The 19,473-nt window shown below is 45.6% G+C and overlaps 1 protein-coding gene across 1 annotated transcript in view; it reads right to left on the reverse strand.

Moving 5' to 3' along the window:
* The window catches only part of ABCC2 (ATP binding cassette subfamily C member 2), a 687,938-nt gene that overhangs the window by 209,772 nt on the left and 458,693 nt on the right, over positions 1-19,473 (reverse strand). Inside the window, exons 15-16 of the mRNA XM_086922588.1 lie at positions 7,658-7,724; positions 5,749-5,875 (exon numbers count right to left, since the gene is read on the reverse strand). Of these exons, the coding sequence (XP_086778714.1) occupies positions 5,749-5,875; positions 7,658-7,724 (194 nt within the window). The remainder of the gene's footprint in view (positions 1-5,748; positions 5,876-7,657; positions 7,725-19,473) is intronic.

Below are 19,473 nucleotides of genomic sequence, written 5' to 3' on the forward strand. Positions count from 1 at the left end.
GTCTGGTGCGATGCTACCAGTTCGTTAGGGTGGAAGGACCGTTTAACTTTGGCTACCCCACTTTTTGGCTCTGACAAGTTTGGCAAACTGTGGAACACTAAAGGGTTCGACAAGTGGGATCTTATTGGTATCTCCAAGGTGGGAGACATATGGGTGAAGAGACAGGTGAAATCATTTGCGGCCTTGCAGACCGAGTTTGAATTGGGAGGGATGGAATACTTTCGTTATGCTCAGATTCGACATGCACTAACTTCCGTTTTGCCGGAGGGGGAAGAGATACCGGAATCTACCCCGTTAGAGGATCGTATCTTGGATGGCCATATACCTGATAGTACCATATCCCTAGTGTTCAAGAAATTGATTAACCAAGGGCGGACTTTTTACTGCAGCTACGTGATCAGTGGACCCGTGGCGGCCTTGAGCTTGATGACGAAGACTGGCAGTCGGCGATCTCCTCTCCGAAGGAGGTCGCGATTCCAGCACGAATGAGATTGGTTCAACTTAAAATATTACATAGGGTATACGTCACGGGTCCCGTCTAGTCCGGATGGGGTTATCTGATGAGGTCTGTGTCGGAGTGGTTGCGGTCAGCTGGGGACGTTCCTCCATATCATCTGGGAATGTCGGGAAGTGTTTGACTATTGGAGTAGAGTCCATGTGGTAATGCAGGAGGTCACGGGTGTGGCTCTCTTACCGGAGGTCAGACGCTGTTTGCTGAATGTCTGGGGACCTACTGATCACAATGTGGCACAAACCCAATGGGTGACTCTAGGGGCCATGATTGCCAAACGGAATATTGCGCAGTTGTGGGGGTCCCAGAGGCCTCCTACTCTTGACGTGTGGGTAGAAAACTAAACTGCATAAACATATTGAATTTGCTGTACCTTTTTTCAAATTTATCCTATTACCTTTTATCTTTTGCATACCCTGTATTTGAGTATAGCCTCATTTGTTTCATACCTGTGCCACATTCCTCCCTTAGTCGACTTCTGCAATTGGCTGATACCTCATTTCATACAGAACAAGCATTTACAATGCAATGGTCTCGTCTTTGTTAAAGTTAGAGCTATTGGCATTGCAAATGGAATTTTTTTCATTTTTTGTTTTTTAAAAACATAAATAAATGGTATTGTCATTTACAATGGCAATAGGTGAGCATTAGAGAGTAGTAGAGAGTATTAGCATGCACAGAGCCCCCCACACACACAGAGCCCAACACACACACACACAGAGCCCAACACACACACACAGAGAGCCCAACATACACACATACAGAGCCCAACACACACATATAGAGCCACACACGCACACACACACACACACACACACACACACACACACACACACACAGAGCCCAACACACACAGAGCCACACACACACACAGCCACACACACTCACACACAGAGCCACACACACACACAGAGCCACACACACACACAGAGAGCCACACACAGACACAGAGCCACACACGGACACACACACACACAGAGCCACACACACGAACACACACACACACACACATGCACACACACAGAGCCACATACAGAGAGCCACACACAGACACACACATACACACACAGAGCCACACACACACACAGAGCCACACACACACACAGAGCCACACACACACACAGAGCCGCACACACACACACAGAGCCACACACACACACACACACAAAGAGCCACACACACACACACACACACAAAGCCACAGAGACACACACACCCTCACCCCGGGGACTCTCCTTATTTACAAATGGGTTATTCGAGGCCCCCAACCAACTCTCAAAGCTCACCCTTTGCTTCCCTCAGTACAGGTCAGCCGGTGCGCTGGCGTCAATGCCCTCGGCATCCACTGCCCCTCACGACACACCCACCTCTGCCCAGTAACGCCACAGGGAAGAGAGGCAAGAAAAAACGATCACAACCAGGGAAGAGAGGCAAGAAAAAACGATCACAACCAGGGAACAGAGGCAAGAAAAACGGGCACAACCAGGGAACAGAGGCAAGAAAAACAGGCACAACCAGGGAACATAGGCAAGAATAACAAGCACAACCAGGGGGAAGAGGCAAGAAAAGCGAGCACAACCAGGGAACAGAGGCAAAAGAAGCGAGCACAACCAGAGAACAGAGGCAAGAAAAGCGAGCACAAACAGGGAACATAGGCAAGAAAAACTAGCACAACCAGGGGGCAGAGGCAAGAAAAGCGAGCACAACCAGGGAACAGAGGCAAGAAAACAGGCACAAGCAGGCAACAGAGGCAAAAAAAAGATATCACAACCAGGGAACAGAGGCAAGAAAAAACGATCACAACCAGGGAACAGCGGCAAGAAAAACTATCACAACCAGGGAACATAGGCAAGAAAAACGAGCACAACCAGGGGGCAGAGGCAAGAGAAGCGAGCACAACCAGGGAACAGAGGCAAGAGAAGCGAGCACAACCAGGGAACAGAGGCAAGAAAAGCGAGTACAAACAGGGAACATAGGCAAGAAAAACTATCACAACCAGGGAACAGAGGCAAGAAAAGCGATCACAATCAGGGAACAGAGGTAAAAACAAAAATACTCATTTTGCGTTAAAAAATAAAATAAAACATTAAATGGGTTTTCTCCATTGTACCTCTGCTTGGGGTCCGATTGAGGGATCCGTTTCAGCACACACCGTGCATGCTCACCTCCCGCGAGCATCTGCAGATGAAGCCCCCCACGGCCGGGGTCCTGGTGGGGGGGGAGAAGGTGTGCGCGACTGCCCAGCCCCCACAGTACCACAGATGGCGGCACGGCCGGACTGCTGCACCACGCCACCACTGAGAATGCCACCGCGGGCGTTGGCTCCTCTGGCACGCGGCTCCGCCTGCATGGTGGCCACAAGTGGCTCCACTTGGACCGAGTGATTCACTTGCTCTGTTCGCTGGGCGGGAGATCACACTCATACGCAACAGTGGTGCTTCAGTGCAAAAGCCATATGGAAAGTGTGCGGCTCAAGAGATCAGCAAGCATGACAAGTACTGATGCACCTCACGCACCGGCTGGGATCCTTAAGAGAAATACCAGGAGGTATATCTACATACATCCGCGGTTCGCGTATCAGTTGCAATTACTGAAGGCCCGTGACAGCGCTTTTAGGACTCCGCAGACACATTTTAAATCATCAGCAGACTGAGCGCCCTTAAGACGGATGATCACGTTTCTACACAAGAGGTCTTAAAACGATTTTATAAAGGAAATGAGTAATATTTCCCGGGTGAATCAGATTCATATTGAGAGATCTTGTACTGTCAGCATTTTCAGGTGGCCATTGCGAGACTTTGAAGTGCGAATCCCGCCCAATTTGTGTTGAAGACAAACATGTCTCCAGTGGGAGGGTATCCGTTATCTGCGTAAGGGCGCGTGCTGTGGTGTTCCAGTCGGTGACAAAAAAACACTAGAATTTCCCAATTACAGGAAAACGAATGAACAATGCATACTTAGCGCCCGCGTACAGTACGTGTGGCTTGACGTGTAGTTGTTTGCATCCTCTACGCAAGATCCTAGCCCAACACCGGCCTTGCATAGCCCATCTGGGAGCCGGTGAAAGGCGGGCAGACCAGCACATTCCCGTTCTCGCATAATGAACTGCGTCAGCCGTGCAAGGGTCGTAAAACTGAAATACGGCCTGCTCAAGTTTAATTCCACATGCACAGTGGGATAATGCAGAGCAGCCCCCTTGCACTTCTAATATCAGTTCACTGAACTGCATAAATAACACAGATTCTTGGCAACCCAGCACAAAATGGAGTCTAATATATTTCTGCATGTTTTTTTTGTCCCGTGCTCGCAGAAACCTTATTTTCATTGGAGGAAAAAATACAGGTACCGCTCAAAGCAATCTGAAATTAAAAATGTCCCCTTAAGGATAGATGCATTTTGTTATAAACAATGTGCAATAAACAATACAACAAGTTAGAATTGCAGGAACACATTTATTTAAGCTTTAGACACAATAGACCATCACAGATCGATATTCCTTGAACCGTAGTCCACAAAACCCCCCAAAAATATACCTCATATCTAATATTTCTTACTTTGATGAAAATCTCATATCTGATATTTCTTACTTTGATGAATAACGCCTTCTCTTTGCCCTGGTGCACCCCGGGCCGGCTCGAGGCCGGTTCCTGCCCGGGGGCTGCCTGACCCGACCGTGTAGCCTCGTCCGAGGATGCTGGCTGAGCTTGCAGAGGGCAGCCCCACCCCCCCTCGCCCTCAGTCGGGCCGAAACCTGGTGATGGCAGTCTAAGCGACCCCGCCTGCACTCTGCCATTCCAGCGCTCCATGGTGGGTCCGGGGATGTGAGGGTGGAGGGATGTTCACCAGCCGGGGGACGGCAGAGAATAAATCCCTCACGAGCGCTGGAGTGAATGGATTCCCCTCGCCTCAGTCGGAGCCAGCAGTCGCTGCACCGCCCTCTCCGCTCGCAGGCCAGAAATGGATCTCCAAAATGCCCCGTCATTTTCAGACTGGGGGGCGTGTTTTTCTTTCTCTCCTCTTCCCATTGGCTGGAATGTTTACATTCCAGCCAATGGGAAAAGGAGAGAAAGAACCTCAGAAACACACCCCCGAATCCGAAAAAAAACGGGGCTTAAATGGACAGACAAACTTCTTCTCCAATGGCTGGCCAGCATTTAGGAGGCCAGCCAATGGAGAAGAGGGGCGGGTTCAAGCCACACTCTGGAAAACATAAAATCTCGTCAGCGAGACTGCGCAAGCACAGCCTACGCAGGCCGAGACCTAAAACCTCCCCTCTTTAAAACCCCATCCCTGCAATCAAACTACCTAATCTCTACCAGTCTCACCAAGAAATCTCCTAAAACCACATAGCCCCCATCAATTATCACACCTACCTGGTATTAATATATCACAAACTGGCGTAAATGCATGCAAAAGTACATGTCTAATCTCAATATCCACCAGGTTAATCACTACCTTTTGTTTCTGAAGAAGAGTACTACTCCCCGTAAAGCAATTAATCACCTCGTCGGGGGTAATATGCTCTATATAAATCCAGTTACTAAACAAGCATTGAGAAAGACAATCGGTCTTGCCTCTGGTATTTGCTGGCTTTGCCAGTAGCTGGTTAGCCATGCTGTACAGCACCCCCATGCTTTGCTACAGAAAATAAACCAAAAAGTCGCTATGATGCAAGTGCTTTATTTACTGATTTGGGTCCGTAAATTAATAAAAATTTGGTGCAAATTTTTTTTTCTGTAAAAGTGCTGGTGTAACTCGGGGTAGAGGTGGGGTAAGCATCACAAAGGACACCGGTGTGTGAAGCACTGGGCGCAGGTGTGGAAGCAATGCAGGCGAAGGGACTAACAAGAACAAGCATTGGCATAGCCAATATGTCTCGCTTTTGGGACCTTAAAAGTATTTAGTTTTGCAGCATAATATCCTTGGTGCAACAACATCACCTGTTGCATGGCTAAACCTTGTACCTTTATAAGTGTTTAGCCATGCAACAGTTGATGTTGTTGAACCAAGGATATTATGCTGAAGTTATCCAGCACAATATCCTTGGTGCAACAACATCAAGTGTTGCAAGGCTAAACACTTATAAGGTCCCAAAGGCGAGACCTATTGGCTACACCAATGCTTGTTTAAGTTAGTCACATAATGTCTGGTGACAGCTGAGCTGCAAAGCCTGATTGAATGAACTCACATTTCCACACTTTAGTGGGTGTGCACTGGTTAATGCTAGTTCCCCTTACCTTAATATTGACAGATCCTTTGATATTGTCCATTTCCCCAAGCAGTGCTGACATGAGGGAGGATTTCCCTGAACCTACACCACCGACTACAGCCACCAGTTTGCCTGGTTTGATGTCCAGATTGATACTAGAAAAGAAAGTGAATGAGAGAACAGCAATGATACATATACTTAAGTATTACAGCATAGCAAATGTCAATTTCAGTGGCTACTTACAGCCTCAGACCAAGTCCACCAAACTATGGAATTCTTCCACACATAATTAAAATGGTATACTAGAGCTCTGAAAATTAACTTGTGTTAGTGCAAATGTGTACACCAATTTTAAGGAGACACGAGAACACAAATAAGATCATATACATTTGATGATACTTGTTTTAATTGTAAAAGCCTTGAAGGGATCAAGTATTTGTTCCCACTGATAGACTCAGATTTTAATTATTTGTGAAAGGTTAGTTACTAGTTTACCCATAACGTTAAGCATCGATTAGGACATTTAGTATTTGAGATGCTTTATATAAGGGCTGGTTATTCCCATTGGAGGATTCATTATTCAGTTATATGATCATCATTGGATATTTCCGTATCTTTTCGTTTGTTTATTTTCTTTGCTCTTTTTAGATTACTCAGTGAACCTCTTAAGATATATTAAGTTAGAGGTAAAAATATCCAGCCATTAGGCAATGGCCTTTTGACATTTGTTGACGCCCTCATCTATGCGCCTGTAGGGAATTATAGGCACCAAAAAGACAAAAAAACACTGTAAAAGATGCCCTGTATATCTCTCTACATTATTGTGCCCATAGGCCCATTAGGAAAGGCACTAAAGCCACAAGCTGGATCTATGCTCAATCTATACCCTTAGTGTGAAGGGGTATAGTCCAAGTCCATCTCTCTGACTTTGCTGCAAGAACCATGGAATGTCACAGCAATGACAGTTGTTCTACTCCTTGGTTGAGCAGGTTACAGTCTCCTCCCCAAATTGGTAGTGAGTAACATGCGTCCTGTGCAAAGCAAATAATGGTCTTTATTTTAGATAAACAATAACTTTAATCACATTTAGGAATTATATTGAAAGTCTTTTTGTTTGATAAGTAGAAGGAGAATACATAGATGTCAATTAGTTACACATTTCCACTAATTCACTTGCATACCACGTGTAAATAATATATTGCCTAATCTACACATCGGACATGAATTACGCTTGCACGTCCTAATATCGAGCCATGAAATTGTGATCTACATATATATTGTGGCCATAACATTGACTCCCGAACTATTATCAAGGTAAAACTAGATTTACTACTATTAACTGTGCCTTGACAACATTTTGTCAGTCAATAATATGGTCTCTGTATTTCTGGATTGATTTTCACACCACAATATTATACATCATCAAATTCACAGAATTGCTGTTGGTCTTAAAAATGAACTTGCACATGGCTACGTGGATTGAGAAAAAGCTATGTTTCGTCCTTATAATTTGTCAATGGGTAAAATGCTCACTTTGAGGGAAAGAAATGAACTAAAAGAGATTATTTTCCTCATATTTGCCTATCATAAATTCTTGCCTTATTCCAGGTTGAACCAAGACTATTTTATTACCTGTGGATACAGGTGGAAATATTGTGCGTCTGTTTTCAAACCCGCTATGGGATTTGCATCTTTCTCAGGGTACATCATCATGTGCATAGCCTGCAAGTGCTCACTCTCATTCACTCCTCTGAATATTTCCTCTTTTATATATTAATTAGCAATTTATATTATCATACGTTACACATTTATAATACTTTGCACAGATACAGTACACACAAATACACACGTGTGTGTATCTTGCAAATGTTTCTCTGATAAGAGTCGATTTGAGACTAAGATTGTTTTTTTATGTTTCTTTTAGGTCTTCTGCTTACTCCATGACAACTGGTGCTGCATCTTGTTCCCAAGAGAATGAGGCATCTGAAAATCGTATAGCAGAATCTGCAAAGAGAAATCAATAACTTAAATATTGATCAATAGATATTTTCAGTAATGGCATCCCCAAGGGACAGCTAAATGCAGAGATATAGAGTGACACAAAGTTAATTTTCCATGCTCCAGTGAAAACCCACTAGACTATACCTATGCAAGACAGAGCAATTTAGCTCTCATTTTCTTTCAAGGGGTACTAATCCTGGATTGGCCACACATGGGAATAGAGATTTGAACTTCAGTGTGAAATGTGCACCTCAAGGTTTTTTTGACACAAAACATTCACCAGGTAACATCTGGCATAAATTGTGAGGTCAAGTCCTGCATATATGGAGTTTGGGTTCTTTGGGATGTGGAATGATAGTCACAGGTTATCCCACAATCTGAAGCGCTTGATTAAGAATCGGCTCAATCTGTGCACCAAGTCAATAGCTAACACCAAACTATCAATATATACCAGGTGAACAATTTGTACCCAGGAATTGCTCTAATTGCACACCTCTGTGAATGATGGCAAACTCTAGAAATGAGAAAAAACGTGAATGTAAAACCCACAACTGGTAGTAAACACAACAGCCATTAAATCTGTTGTATTTTATGGGCATAACTTATTTTCTTTTTATTATTCTTGGAGACACTAAGTCAATTTAATATTTGGTATCAGTATTAAGCGTGTCTCCTTCAACATTACAATTTACATCATACTGGGGTATCCATGTGATAGAAACATTCATTAGCACCTATGTAAAATAGAAAATAAATGCTACTTAACATTGTTCAAATGACACCGTGATAGGTTATGTAAGTTGTTTTGATTTGCAATGCAGTACATTCAACACAGACCAACGTCTCTCATTTTGGATCACCGAGGCAGGTTAAATTTGAGTTGATATGTTTCTGCCTTGTAGGAAGTTTCTCTGCTGGTCAGTTGGCAAATGCTAAAACATTTTTTTTAATAAAAAACAGGTGAAACAAATACATTCTAGGATTACATAATGTCTACGGAATTGAAGTGGTTGATTGTTTATGTAACCACAACCACTAAAATATTTGGTCACCATGATGGGAGAGTGTTAGAAACGGGACCCTGGCCGGCCAAGACTCGCGTCGAGGTCAGTCAGGGATCACCATTTCTAAAGTCAGGGCAGGGGAGTCACACACCATGGCAACCCCCACTCGCCCTCTAGGTAGCGTGGCGCGAGCAGTCTAGGCTAAACTTGGAGGCGGTATGAGTTAAGTATTTGCGCACGCACCCCAGCAACAACACCCAAGGCCCACCACAAAGAAAGGACTCCACACAAGGATATATATCAAAAATAGCCTTTGTATTTATAATAAACAAAACACATTAGATAACACACGCAAACTGTACAATGTGCCAGAGGCACGGGCAGAATTTACAAGGGGAATTATGTACAGGACAGGGCCACATGGACCACTGTCAGGGGTAAGCACTTGTTAGATAATATTACTGGTAGATATACACTTATGTCGTAAACATAGAATGAGTAGCACCAAAATTATAAATGCAACACACATCCAGTAATCACTGGAACAGTAAGGACCTCCTACGCAACCCTAACACACTGTAGGTAAATCACGCAGGTAACTAGGACCTAAGGAAGGAATACCAACACCTAAGCAGTTCACTCTTAGCAAAGGGAAGGAAACCTAACATGAAATGAACCATCAACAATCTACTATGCCGGTCACATTTAGCATAATGGATAAACATAAACAATCCTCTCTGCCTTGTCACATTTAGCAAAAGGGGATAACCATAAGAATACCTAATCAGGTTACTTTTAGAAAAGGTAGGAGGAATCAACATTTCTCTATGCAGGTTACTTTCAGCAAAGAGGGATAACCATAAGAATACCTAATCAGGTCACTTTTAGAAAAGGTACAGGTTAGAACTCATGCGCAAGAATTACATAACAAGAAATTACAATGCGCGGGGTGCACAAAGCACAATACTCAAAAGTGTCCCTCAGGCCAACTGGCCTCGAAAGGGGCGGAATGCCCTGAGTCTCAATGTCAGGGAAGCTGTGCAGGCAGCACAGAACACAAAGCCTAAACGTGGCAACTGTCCACTAAGTGCTGGACAGTTGTTAAATACAGATGCACAACGTTGGAGCCAGGAGGGCTCAAGAACCAAGTGGGCAAGGAGCCTCTCAGGGGCTTGCAAAGCAGATGTGCAATCAAGAGCTCAGCGCTCTCAAAATAATCCAAGTGCCCCAGAGCCTCTCTCAGGGCTCTAAATCAAATGTGGCACCTTCTTGAGCCTCTCTGGGCTCATAAAACCAAAGTTGGGCGCCTCGAGCCTTCTCTGGGCTCGCAAGGCACAAATACGGGGCTGTTGGAGTCACTCCTCGGGGGACTCAGAAACAGGTAATGGCCACAAGAGCCTTGCAGGCTCGCAAACACAAATGGGGGCGTTGGAGTCCCTCACGGGGGACTCAAAATCAAGTAATGCCCCCAGGAGCCTATCGAGGCTCCACGCAGCAGTGCGCGCGAGATCGCGCTAAGGGGGAGGGGCGGACACCGGCAATGTGTCCCGCGGCCCCTCTCCCTCCTTTCAGGCACTCACCGGGTGTCTCGCTGCTGGAGGCGTCTCCTCGGCGGCCGGAAAGGGGCTCTCCTCCACTCGGGGAGCCTCGAGGACAGAGCCGGCTGCTCCTCTCGCCTGGCCTTGTCTCCTCTCCCTCCGCCTGACTTTCGCCGGGGCCGCCAATGGCAGCGCGGCCCTGGGGGTCAGGGGGCGGGACTTCCGGGTCGCTGCAGGCAGCGCGGCGGTCCGGCAACAGCTCTCAGTGCCCTCGGGCTGCGGCGGTGATTTCCTGGGCAATGCCGGGTGGGCACCGGCTCAAAAATGATTACAGACCACGGGGCAATGCCGGGTGGCACCGGCCTTCAAAATAAAGATAAAGCGAGGTGGCACTCGCTACGCCAAAAATCGGCGAAATCGGCAATTCAGCTGCAATGCCGGGTGGGCACCGGCAAGGTCAATACAGCGCTCCCAACCGCTCAGGGGCACAGGAGAAGCGCGCTCAGCGCTAGAAATGTCAGCAAAGCGCTATGGAGCACTGGAGCATCAGGAAAGCGCTCCTAGCGCTACAAATCCATCAAAAGCGCTTCCAGGCACAGCAACAGCTCCAGCAGGGTCTGGAGGCAGGCAGAGGGGCAAGGCAGGGCCAGAGCCAGCACACTGGGTCTCCAGGCAGGGAGACAGCCAAGTGGCGGTCCTCTTGGCCCCTGCAGCAGCAGCAGCCCCCTCTGGCAAGATCCTAGGCAGAACCAAGAACAGGACAAATTGCATGGGGACACAGCCCCTTCTTACACAGGAAAACCCCTTTGTCTCAGGGTGCAGGGTGGGGGGAAAACCAGTCGCAGCTGGTTCTGAAGTACTCTGTTTACCTCAACCACCCTCTCTATTCACTGGCAGGGCTAGGGCCATCAGTCGCACTACAGGGGGTGGAGCCAGCATTGTCCGGGGAAAGTCCAGGCCCATCAGGGACCAAGTGCACTCCTCCCAAGCCATCAAGCATGCTGATCTCACACTCACCACCGGGCAGACCCATCCAGCCTTCCTGGAGCCAGGCTCACCAGCCAGCTCCAGCCAATCACACTGCAGGCATATTTTCCAGCAATATGCCAAGTCCCAGAAATGGCATTTCTACACATGCCACATCCACGCAACATACATCATTGCGAAGCATTCATTCCCACAAACACGCACATACCAAACTCGAGCATGCACTCCCCACACATCAGGAATTACTAGGGACACAGATATTCCCCATGCATCCCTATGGGAGAGCAGGCCAGCCTAACCACATGCACGCACTTTACTCTGGGACACAGAGAAAAAGTGCGCACAGACCAGAAAATCATCCACGCATATCACAGATCTAAAGCAAAAAGATTAGGGGTGAACCTGCCTTAAGGGCCAAGTCCAACAGAGAGATTGTGGTAGGGAATGTCGAAGCCAAACTTTTGACTGGTCATGATTGTGACCAAAATATCAAGGGGAAAAATATAAAAGATGTAAGTGCACAGAGGTATGGATTTGCTATTCACAACTCCACATCTACGTACCTTGAAGATAGATACATCACCTGACATGTGAAGTTAGGTATAGAAAACCTATACAAACTTACCTTTCAATATTTTGTTCATCGATATTTTGGTCAAGACATTGCGGCCCATCGACATTCTTGTTTTGATATTCCTAGACCACAATGTTGTAAAACATCAGTACAAAGTGACTTTCAGACTGATTGGTATTCATGGAGGCAGTGAATGAGATTATCAATTTTATCTTTGATTTGTTTGAGTTTATATGTGGTGTTGTCATATACTAGAACATTTTAGCTCATTTTTGAGGGTTATATTCCTTTTCAAGGCCATCTACGGGAGTTATAAATCCAAACTGTGGAGCACAGCCCAAGACAAAATTAGTATTAACCTATTAGCACACTACACATTGAGAGTAGAATGTTATAAATTAAAGTAGAAGAAACGATAACAGAAATATTAGAAAATTGGCGCTGTAAGTTTAGCAATTTGTTGTCTTCAATGGAGCTCCATTGCTCCTGTATACTTGTACAGATACCTGACACTTAGGGCCTCATTACGATGATGGGCAGAAACCCTCTGACCAGAGGTCAGCGGCTTTCCGCCAACATCAATCAATCAATCAAAGCATTTGTATAGCGCGCTACTCACCCGGAGGGTCTCAAGGCGCTTGGGGAGGGGGTAGGTTGGTAGGTGGTAGGTTTACAGGCCGTATTATGACAGCGGTCGGAATTACCCCTGTGGGGGGGATTCTGACGTGGTTCCGGCGGGCTCAAGGAGTCAGTTGGTGCGCCAGAAAGACTGCATAATCCCTTAAGGATAGAGGCTCCGCCATCTGGATTATGATGTCGGTGTCCAACAGCCATTCTATGTCGGCCTTTCTGTCATGGAAAGGCTGTCGGAAAAAGACATTGGGGTCCCTAGCAGGACCCCCTTCTTCCCTGGCCCTCTGCTTAGCACCGTGTGCCACTAAGTGCAGAGATATTTAAAAACATCCATTTCACTATGACAGTTTGTGCTGTGGGCCTTTTTGGCCTGCCGCACAAGCTGCCATAATGAAAGAGATGTTCCCGACAGCCCAATGGGCGATCGCATCCAAACTGAGATGTTGGAACCGCTGACCTATGGTCGGGCGGTTCCCAATTTGCAACGGAATCACGTCCGCCAGACATCCTAATAGGCCCCTTAATGTTTGTTTTTTACCGAAATGCACCCCTTAGTGCTGTGTGAGTGATCCAGTAAAATTCTGTCATTTTTTTCTTTTTTCATACGTTGCACAGTTAACAGTTTACAACACCAAAAAAAAGAACAGAGAACTATAGATTCGTAGGTATTCAAACATACACTTTTAAACTACAGCAAGGGAGGCCTATAACACAGGCCTGATATTCCACAACTAGGTGTTTGTTCTGCCTTTGAATGTCAGGGAAAGTTTTAATAACAAACATCTACCAAACCTGATATGTTGTATCCCTCCCAGTATAAGAATTGGCTTGGTAGTTTGGTTTGCCCTGTTCCCATCATGCACTGGGACAGGAACAGACTAATTTGCATGTAGCCAGGTTCTGAGCTGGGATGGTGCAGTGAGCTAAAAAACGGTGATCGATCAAGCCCTGATCTTTGGACTGGGTAAGAGTGGTCTGCTTAATTCAGACACTCTGTTCATCACCACCCCCTTTTCTGAATCATTTTGTCCACAATAAGCGTGGAAGGGTATACTCAGATGTGAGTCCCTTGCTCATTGCACCATCAGGATTCAAGCAAGCCGGGCCGACGACGGCTGAAATGCCAGAAACCGGTCCTCGGAAGCTTGTTTCCTTCCCAGTATAAGAATTGGCTTGGTAGTTTGGTTTGCCCTGTTCCCATCATGCACTGACACAGGAACAGACTAATTTGCATGTAGCCAGGTTCTGAGCTGGGATGGTGTAGTGAGCTAAAAAACGGTGATGGATCAAGCCCTGATCTTTGGACTGGGTAAGAGTGGTCTGCTTAATTCAGACACTCTGTTCATCACCACCCCCTTTTCTGAATCATTTTGTCCACCATAAGCGTGGAAGGGTATACTCAGATGTGAGTCCCTTGCTCATTGCACCATCAGGATTCAAGCAAGCCGGGCCGACGACGGCTGAAATGCCAGAAACCGGTCCCCGGAAGCTTGTTTCCTTCCCAGTATAAGAATTGGCTTGGTAGTTTGGTTTGCCCTGTTCCCATCATGCACTGGGACAGGAACAGACTAATTTGCATGTAGCCAGGTTCTGAGCTGGGATGGTGCAGTGAGCTAAAAAACGGTGATGGATCAAGCCCTGATCTTTGGACTGGGTAAGAGTGGTCTGCTTAATTCAAACACTCTGTTCATCACCACCCCTTTTCTGAATCATTTTGTCCACCATAAGCGTGGAAGGGTATACTAAGATGTGAGTCCCTTGCTCATTGCACCATCAGGATTCAAGCAAGACGGGCCGACGACGGCTGAAATGCCAGAAACCGGTCCCCGGAAGCTTGTTTCCTTCCCAGTATAAGAATTGGCTTGGTAGTTTGGTTTGCCCTGTTCCCATCATGCACTGGGACAGGTACAGACTAATTTGCATGTAGCCAGGTTCTGAGCTGGGATGGTGCAGTGAGCTAAAAAACGGTGATGGATCAAGCCCTGATCTTTGGACTGGGTAAGAGTGGTCTGCTTAATTCCGACACTGTTCATCACCACCCCCTTTTCTGAATCATGTTGTATTTTATGACATCCTCGTTGGGAGTGGGGTCAAGACTCTACTTAGATTATATATTTTTAAGGTATTGCTCACCTTTAGTGTGGTATGACCTTGTGTTAGTCATCCCCTGCTAAGATACAGTGTGTGAGACATACTGCATTGTTACTATTGGCAAGAACCAGTTCATATCACAAATGTGCCTGTTTGTATTCCAATAATCCTCTCTCAGGCGAAGCACAGATAATGTATTTATAATTTATTATTATTGACTTTGAAACATTTAACAACAATCATGTCAACATTTGCAGTACCATGCTTAACAAATTTGTTACAGCTGATTTTGCAGTACATAGTTACACTTATAAGCTTTTTGCCCTGGTGACGTCACTTTACAAATCCATATATATTGCATGACACTACCCACATTGACTTTGCAGCCCGTCCATACTTGGATTATTTCTGCCAACCACTGATTGCATGTGGCCAGCTACTCCAATTACAGTGTATCCCTGTACATTCTATTTGGCCATCGAAAGGGGGGGGCCCTAGAGTGCAGTGCCGTCCACAGACCAAGTTAGTGTCTAAACAGGGGGCATAAATCATTGGGATGGGAACTAGCCAGTAACATTTCCCAGTAACATTCCGGCCAGTCGCGGCAGTAGGTGACATCTTCCACCCAGGCCTTGATGACTAGTGGTGTTGGCTTCCCCCAGTGCATTGCCACTCGACGCTTAGCCAATAAGAGCAGTAGCGCAGTCAGCCTTCTTCCAGCGGTGGTAGTCTGTTATGTCTTTTATGTGTCGAAAGATCTTTCCCCAGTAGGTAGCTATAGTTCGACATTCCCAAGCCAAGTGAATAAAAATGGCCCGTGGTGTTCCGCATTTCCAGCATCGCGTGTCAGGTCGTAGACCCTGGAGGTGCAATTGTGTAGGGGTGCAATATAGATAGTGTAGATACTTAAAATGTATTAGGCGAAGGCGGTAGATTGGTGACATATTTTCAAGTTGGCCGCAACAGAATGCCCATGTTTTGACAGAGATTTCTTCTCCTATGTCAATTTAAAAAGCTGCGCGTGCGCTTGGTGTGTTGATGGTGGGGCATCAGGAAAGGAGCCAAAGCGTGTGCCGCATGCGGCTCTGAGTTAGAAGCATAATAGCATGTCTAGTGGCAAAGGCCATGGCGCTGCGCATATCTGTTGCATTGTAACAAAACGGCCATTAGAGTAGAGGTCATCAAATGTAGTTAGTCGTTTCTGATGAGCCAGTTTCCATATGTTACTCTCCAATAGAGGAGGGATCAGAGGGTTGTTTGCTAGTGGCATAGTTGGTGCCTGTAGTACATATAGTTTAGCCCTCTTGTGCGTCAATCTCCTGTTGGGGTGTTTATACTCCTGGTACAAAGTGGTTGACAGGGGTAGTGGAGCCACTCTATCCGTTTCTATGGCTACGTATGGTTGGAATGGCTTAGAATGCTGCCAGGAGTGGCAATATTGCACCTGGATCCTGTATGCATACAATACGAAATCAGGAGCTGCTATCCCTCCCTGCTTTAGGGGCAGCGTGAGTAGCTCCCAAGATGCTCTGAGTTGTTTGCTCGCCCATACTAACTCAATCATGTTGGATTTAAGGTGCTTAAAAAATTGTGTAGCAAGGGGTATCGGCAGGTTCACAAATATAATAATTTAGGTAGGAATATCATTTTCGTTATTGCTACGCGACCTGTGAGTGATAGTGGCAGGTGTTTCCACCTTTGGATTCTCTCCTCTATCCAGGTCATCACCCGGCCGAAGTTTGCGGTCCAGAGCTCCTGCAGATTCCTACATATTCAAATTCCCAGGTACCGCACCGGGCCCTCCGTCCAAGCCACCGTGTATTCTGTGTCAAATGGTGTTGTGGTGCCAGTTAGTGGGAGAATAATAGATTTTGCCCAATTAATTTGGATACCCGATAGCGGACTAGTTCTCTAGTTAGTGGGTTAAAGTTAGTCACAGGGTCTATTACGTACAGTTAGATCATCCGTGTACATGGATAGTATCAAACCTCTAGTTGTAAATCCAATTTAAGTGGGTCCAGAAATAACGATTTTAAACTTAAGGTAGGTGACCTTTTTGGGCTCCATGATAACCTTAAATGCTAATTTGAAATTTGAAATATTTAAAACTACAAAGGACTGTCAAGTTATAGATAGTTTTCTGTAATAGATTAGGACAATAGACAAAGGCAACAATTTCTGATACTATGTATTTTTTAAGTGAATAAGGCAACCAGTTCTGTGTAGCCACAATGAGCTTTTTTGTTAAAGTGAACCTTGTATAAGCAAAGAAATTGAGAATATAACCTGTAAAGTGACATGAGAATGGAGGGTGATGTGTAAACCAAGACAGACCTATTTGAAAAATGTGATTTGTGTACAAACAAATAACAGTGGGTAATTCTGTGTTTTTAAAAAATCTAGAATCAGTCCTGAAGAAGGTGCTATATAAAGAAAAAACGAAACGCTGCGTCGACTTACTTGTGATTCTTGTTTTATGTATCATGTTTTCATTTTGATGAACTGTACAATAATATGTTGAGTGATTACCCTTATGGTTGTTTTTAGCATTATTATCAAATGACTTAGATTGTATGAGAAATAATAAAATTTGTACACTTTTTTACTAAAATGTATTTGTATTAGTTTATTTGACTGTCACAGATTAGCAATAATAGACATTGTAATATCTGTGGGTATCCTTGCTATTCTTTTGCAATAGCTACACATCAGATGATTGTTGCCTTTAGTCCTTTTCGCTTCCCAAACATCACGAGAAAAGTTTACCCTGGGTCTTGATTCTCTCACAATATACAGAGGAACAGATAGTTTTACCTCTGCAGAATAGGCTTTCAGGCCTTCAATACTGTTATGATCACCGCTTCTCGCAAGGAGGGCGGGAGTGACCCCGTCTGCAGTGCTTCCTTATATACTGCCAGCTGCCACGTTGGCAGCATATCAACATATTCTTTATAAAAGGCAGCGGTTGGACCATTCGCCCCAGGGGCTTTGTCACCAGGCATGCTCTGGATTATTCTTTGGATGTCTTCCGCAGAGAACGGCTCGTTGAGGTATTCAGAGTGTGCATTACTAAGCCACAGTAATTCAACTGAGTCTAGGGATGTCTTTATATCAGAGTTTGATGGGGTATACCTCGACGTGTATAAGTGCGCATAGTAGTTCTTCATTGTGTTAAGAATGTTGCAGGGCAAATGTACCGACGCGCTCCTCGGTGAGTGCAGCTTAGTGATGTATCCAGAACCTCTGGGCGGTTTAAGCATATTTGCCAATCTTTTTCCCAGGTCTGTTGTCTTCCCGTATTGACGGGCTTGAGCATGTTTTGTTAAAAATTTTGTTTCACGCATAGCCTCTTCTTGATGTGCCGTCAGTTTCCGGTGGATGTCTGCCAGTATGTCCGGTGTTTGGGACTGAAAGTATTGTTGCTCCAATTCTCGTATTTCTAATTTCGCTAGGCAACTGCGGATGTCTTTTAGGACCTCGGCCTGCAGAGCTATACACTCTCCACAGATCATTACTTTAAAAGCCTCCCACACCACTCCCACCGAGTCCACTGAGCCCGTCTTGTATTTTGTTGCAGATTGTTTCTTGGAATACGGAATCCAACAATGCTTGGTGTGGTAGACGCCAGGTGAAGGGCTGTATGTACAGCATGGGGATCTGAACATGGATCAACACGGGTGCGCAATCTGACAGTGTGTGTGGGTGGTGTGTTGTCACAGTGACCTATGAATGCATGTCTTGTGATACAAGCCAAAAGTCCAATCTGGACCAGGGTTTAAATTGTTGGGATATGCAGGTGTCCTCTCTGGTATTAGGGTTCATGGTGCGCCACGTGCTGACTAGACAATTATCAACATTTGTATGGTTGAGTGTGGAAGCAGCGTGTGGGTGATGCGGTCTTGGTGCTCCCACCCGGTCTTACTCATTCTGAGAGAGCCACGTTAAAACCTCCCCCCACTGCACAACATTATTGTCATGCTCTAGACTCCCTGCAACAATTGATTAAAAAATACAGGGTCATCAGTATTCGGTCGGTACGTGTTAACAATTGTGATGTGTTGGCCATATAGCTCACTGCCTATGATTATGAATCTGCCCTCCGGGTCCACCCGTATTTTCTCAGTTGCCCATGGGAGTCCCTTCCTGATGAAGATTGCTACTCCCCTTGAATAGTTGGAATAGGTGGAGGCGTGTGATTCTCCCCATCTGCTGGCTTTGAGTTTGTTTAGAGACGCATCAATTAGATGGGTCTCCTGTATGAGACTAATGTCAGCCTGTTGTCTGGTTAGGTAAGAGTGCATCAGTCTTCTGTAATCGTTTAGGGGGCGCACATTCCATGTAATGCAGGTTAGGTTATTCTTGCCTGCCATCATAGTGTTTCAGCCGGGCTCTGACGCTGGTGCGCATGTGTGTGTGTTACATGTGTGGCACGTGGGAGCGTGTGGTTGCTAGTGTGTGTCTAAGGCATGCGTGTCACAGAGCCTAAAATGCATTTCTGCAGATGTTGCAAAAGTGTGCACTGACATTTCATATAATTGTACATTCTGCAACATATAATCCGAGCATTTAAAACATTTTCCCTCTCCTCCCACACCAACCCCCCAAACAGGTTGGGTAAGAACCCTCCCTATACCCCTCAACTCTCTTTGAAAACAAGAATAGTCCAAATGGCTATGCTGGGTTAATATCACATGGGGGAACAAGGTTCCGCCGGCATACACCCCTCCCGTTTATGGCTGGGTGGCCGAGCCAATGGTGTCAGGAACTTATGTTTAGAAAGGCCCTCCCTTGTATGCAATATACCTCAAGTCTACCAGCCCGACAATAGAGTGTGGGCTATGTCTAGCACGTATATGAGAGATCTCTAGTTATAGTGTAAATAATGTCCCCTAAAGCATTGAGCAAACAAACATATATATCTTGTC

This window comes from Lissotriton vulgaris, chromosome 5, assembly GCF_964263255.1.
Source record: "Lissotriton vulgaris chromosome 5, aLisVul1.2, whole genome shotgun sequence".
Taxonomy (NCBI): Eukaryota; Metazoa; Chordata; class Amphibia; order Caudata; family Salamandridae; genus Lissotriton; species Lissotriton vulgaris.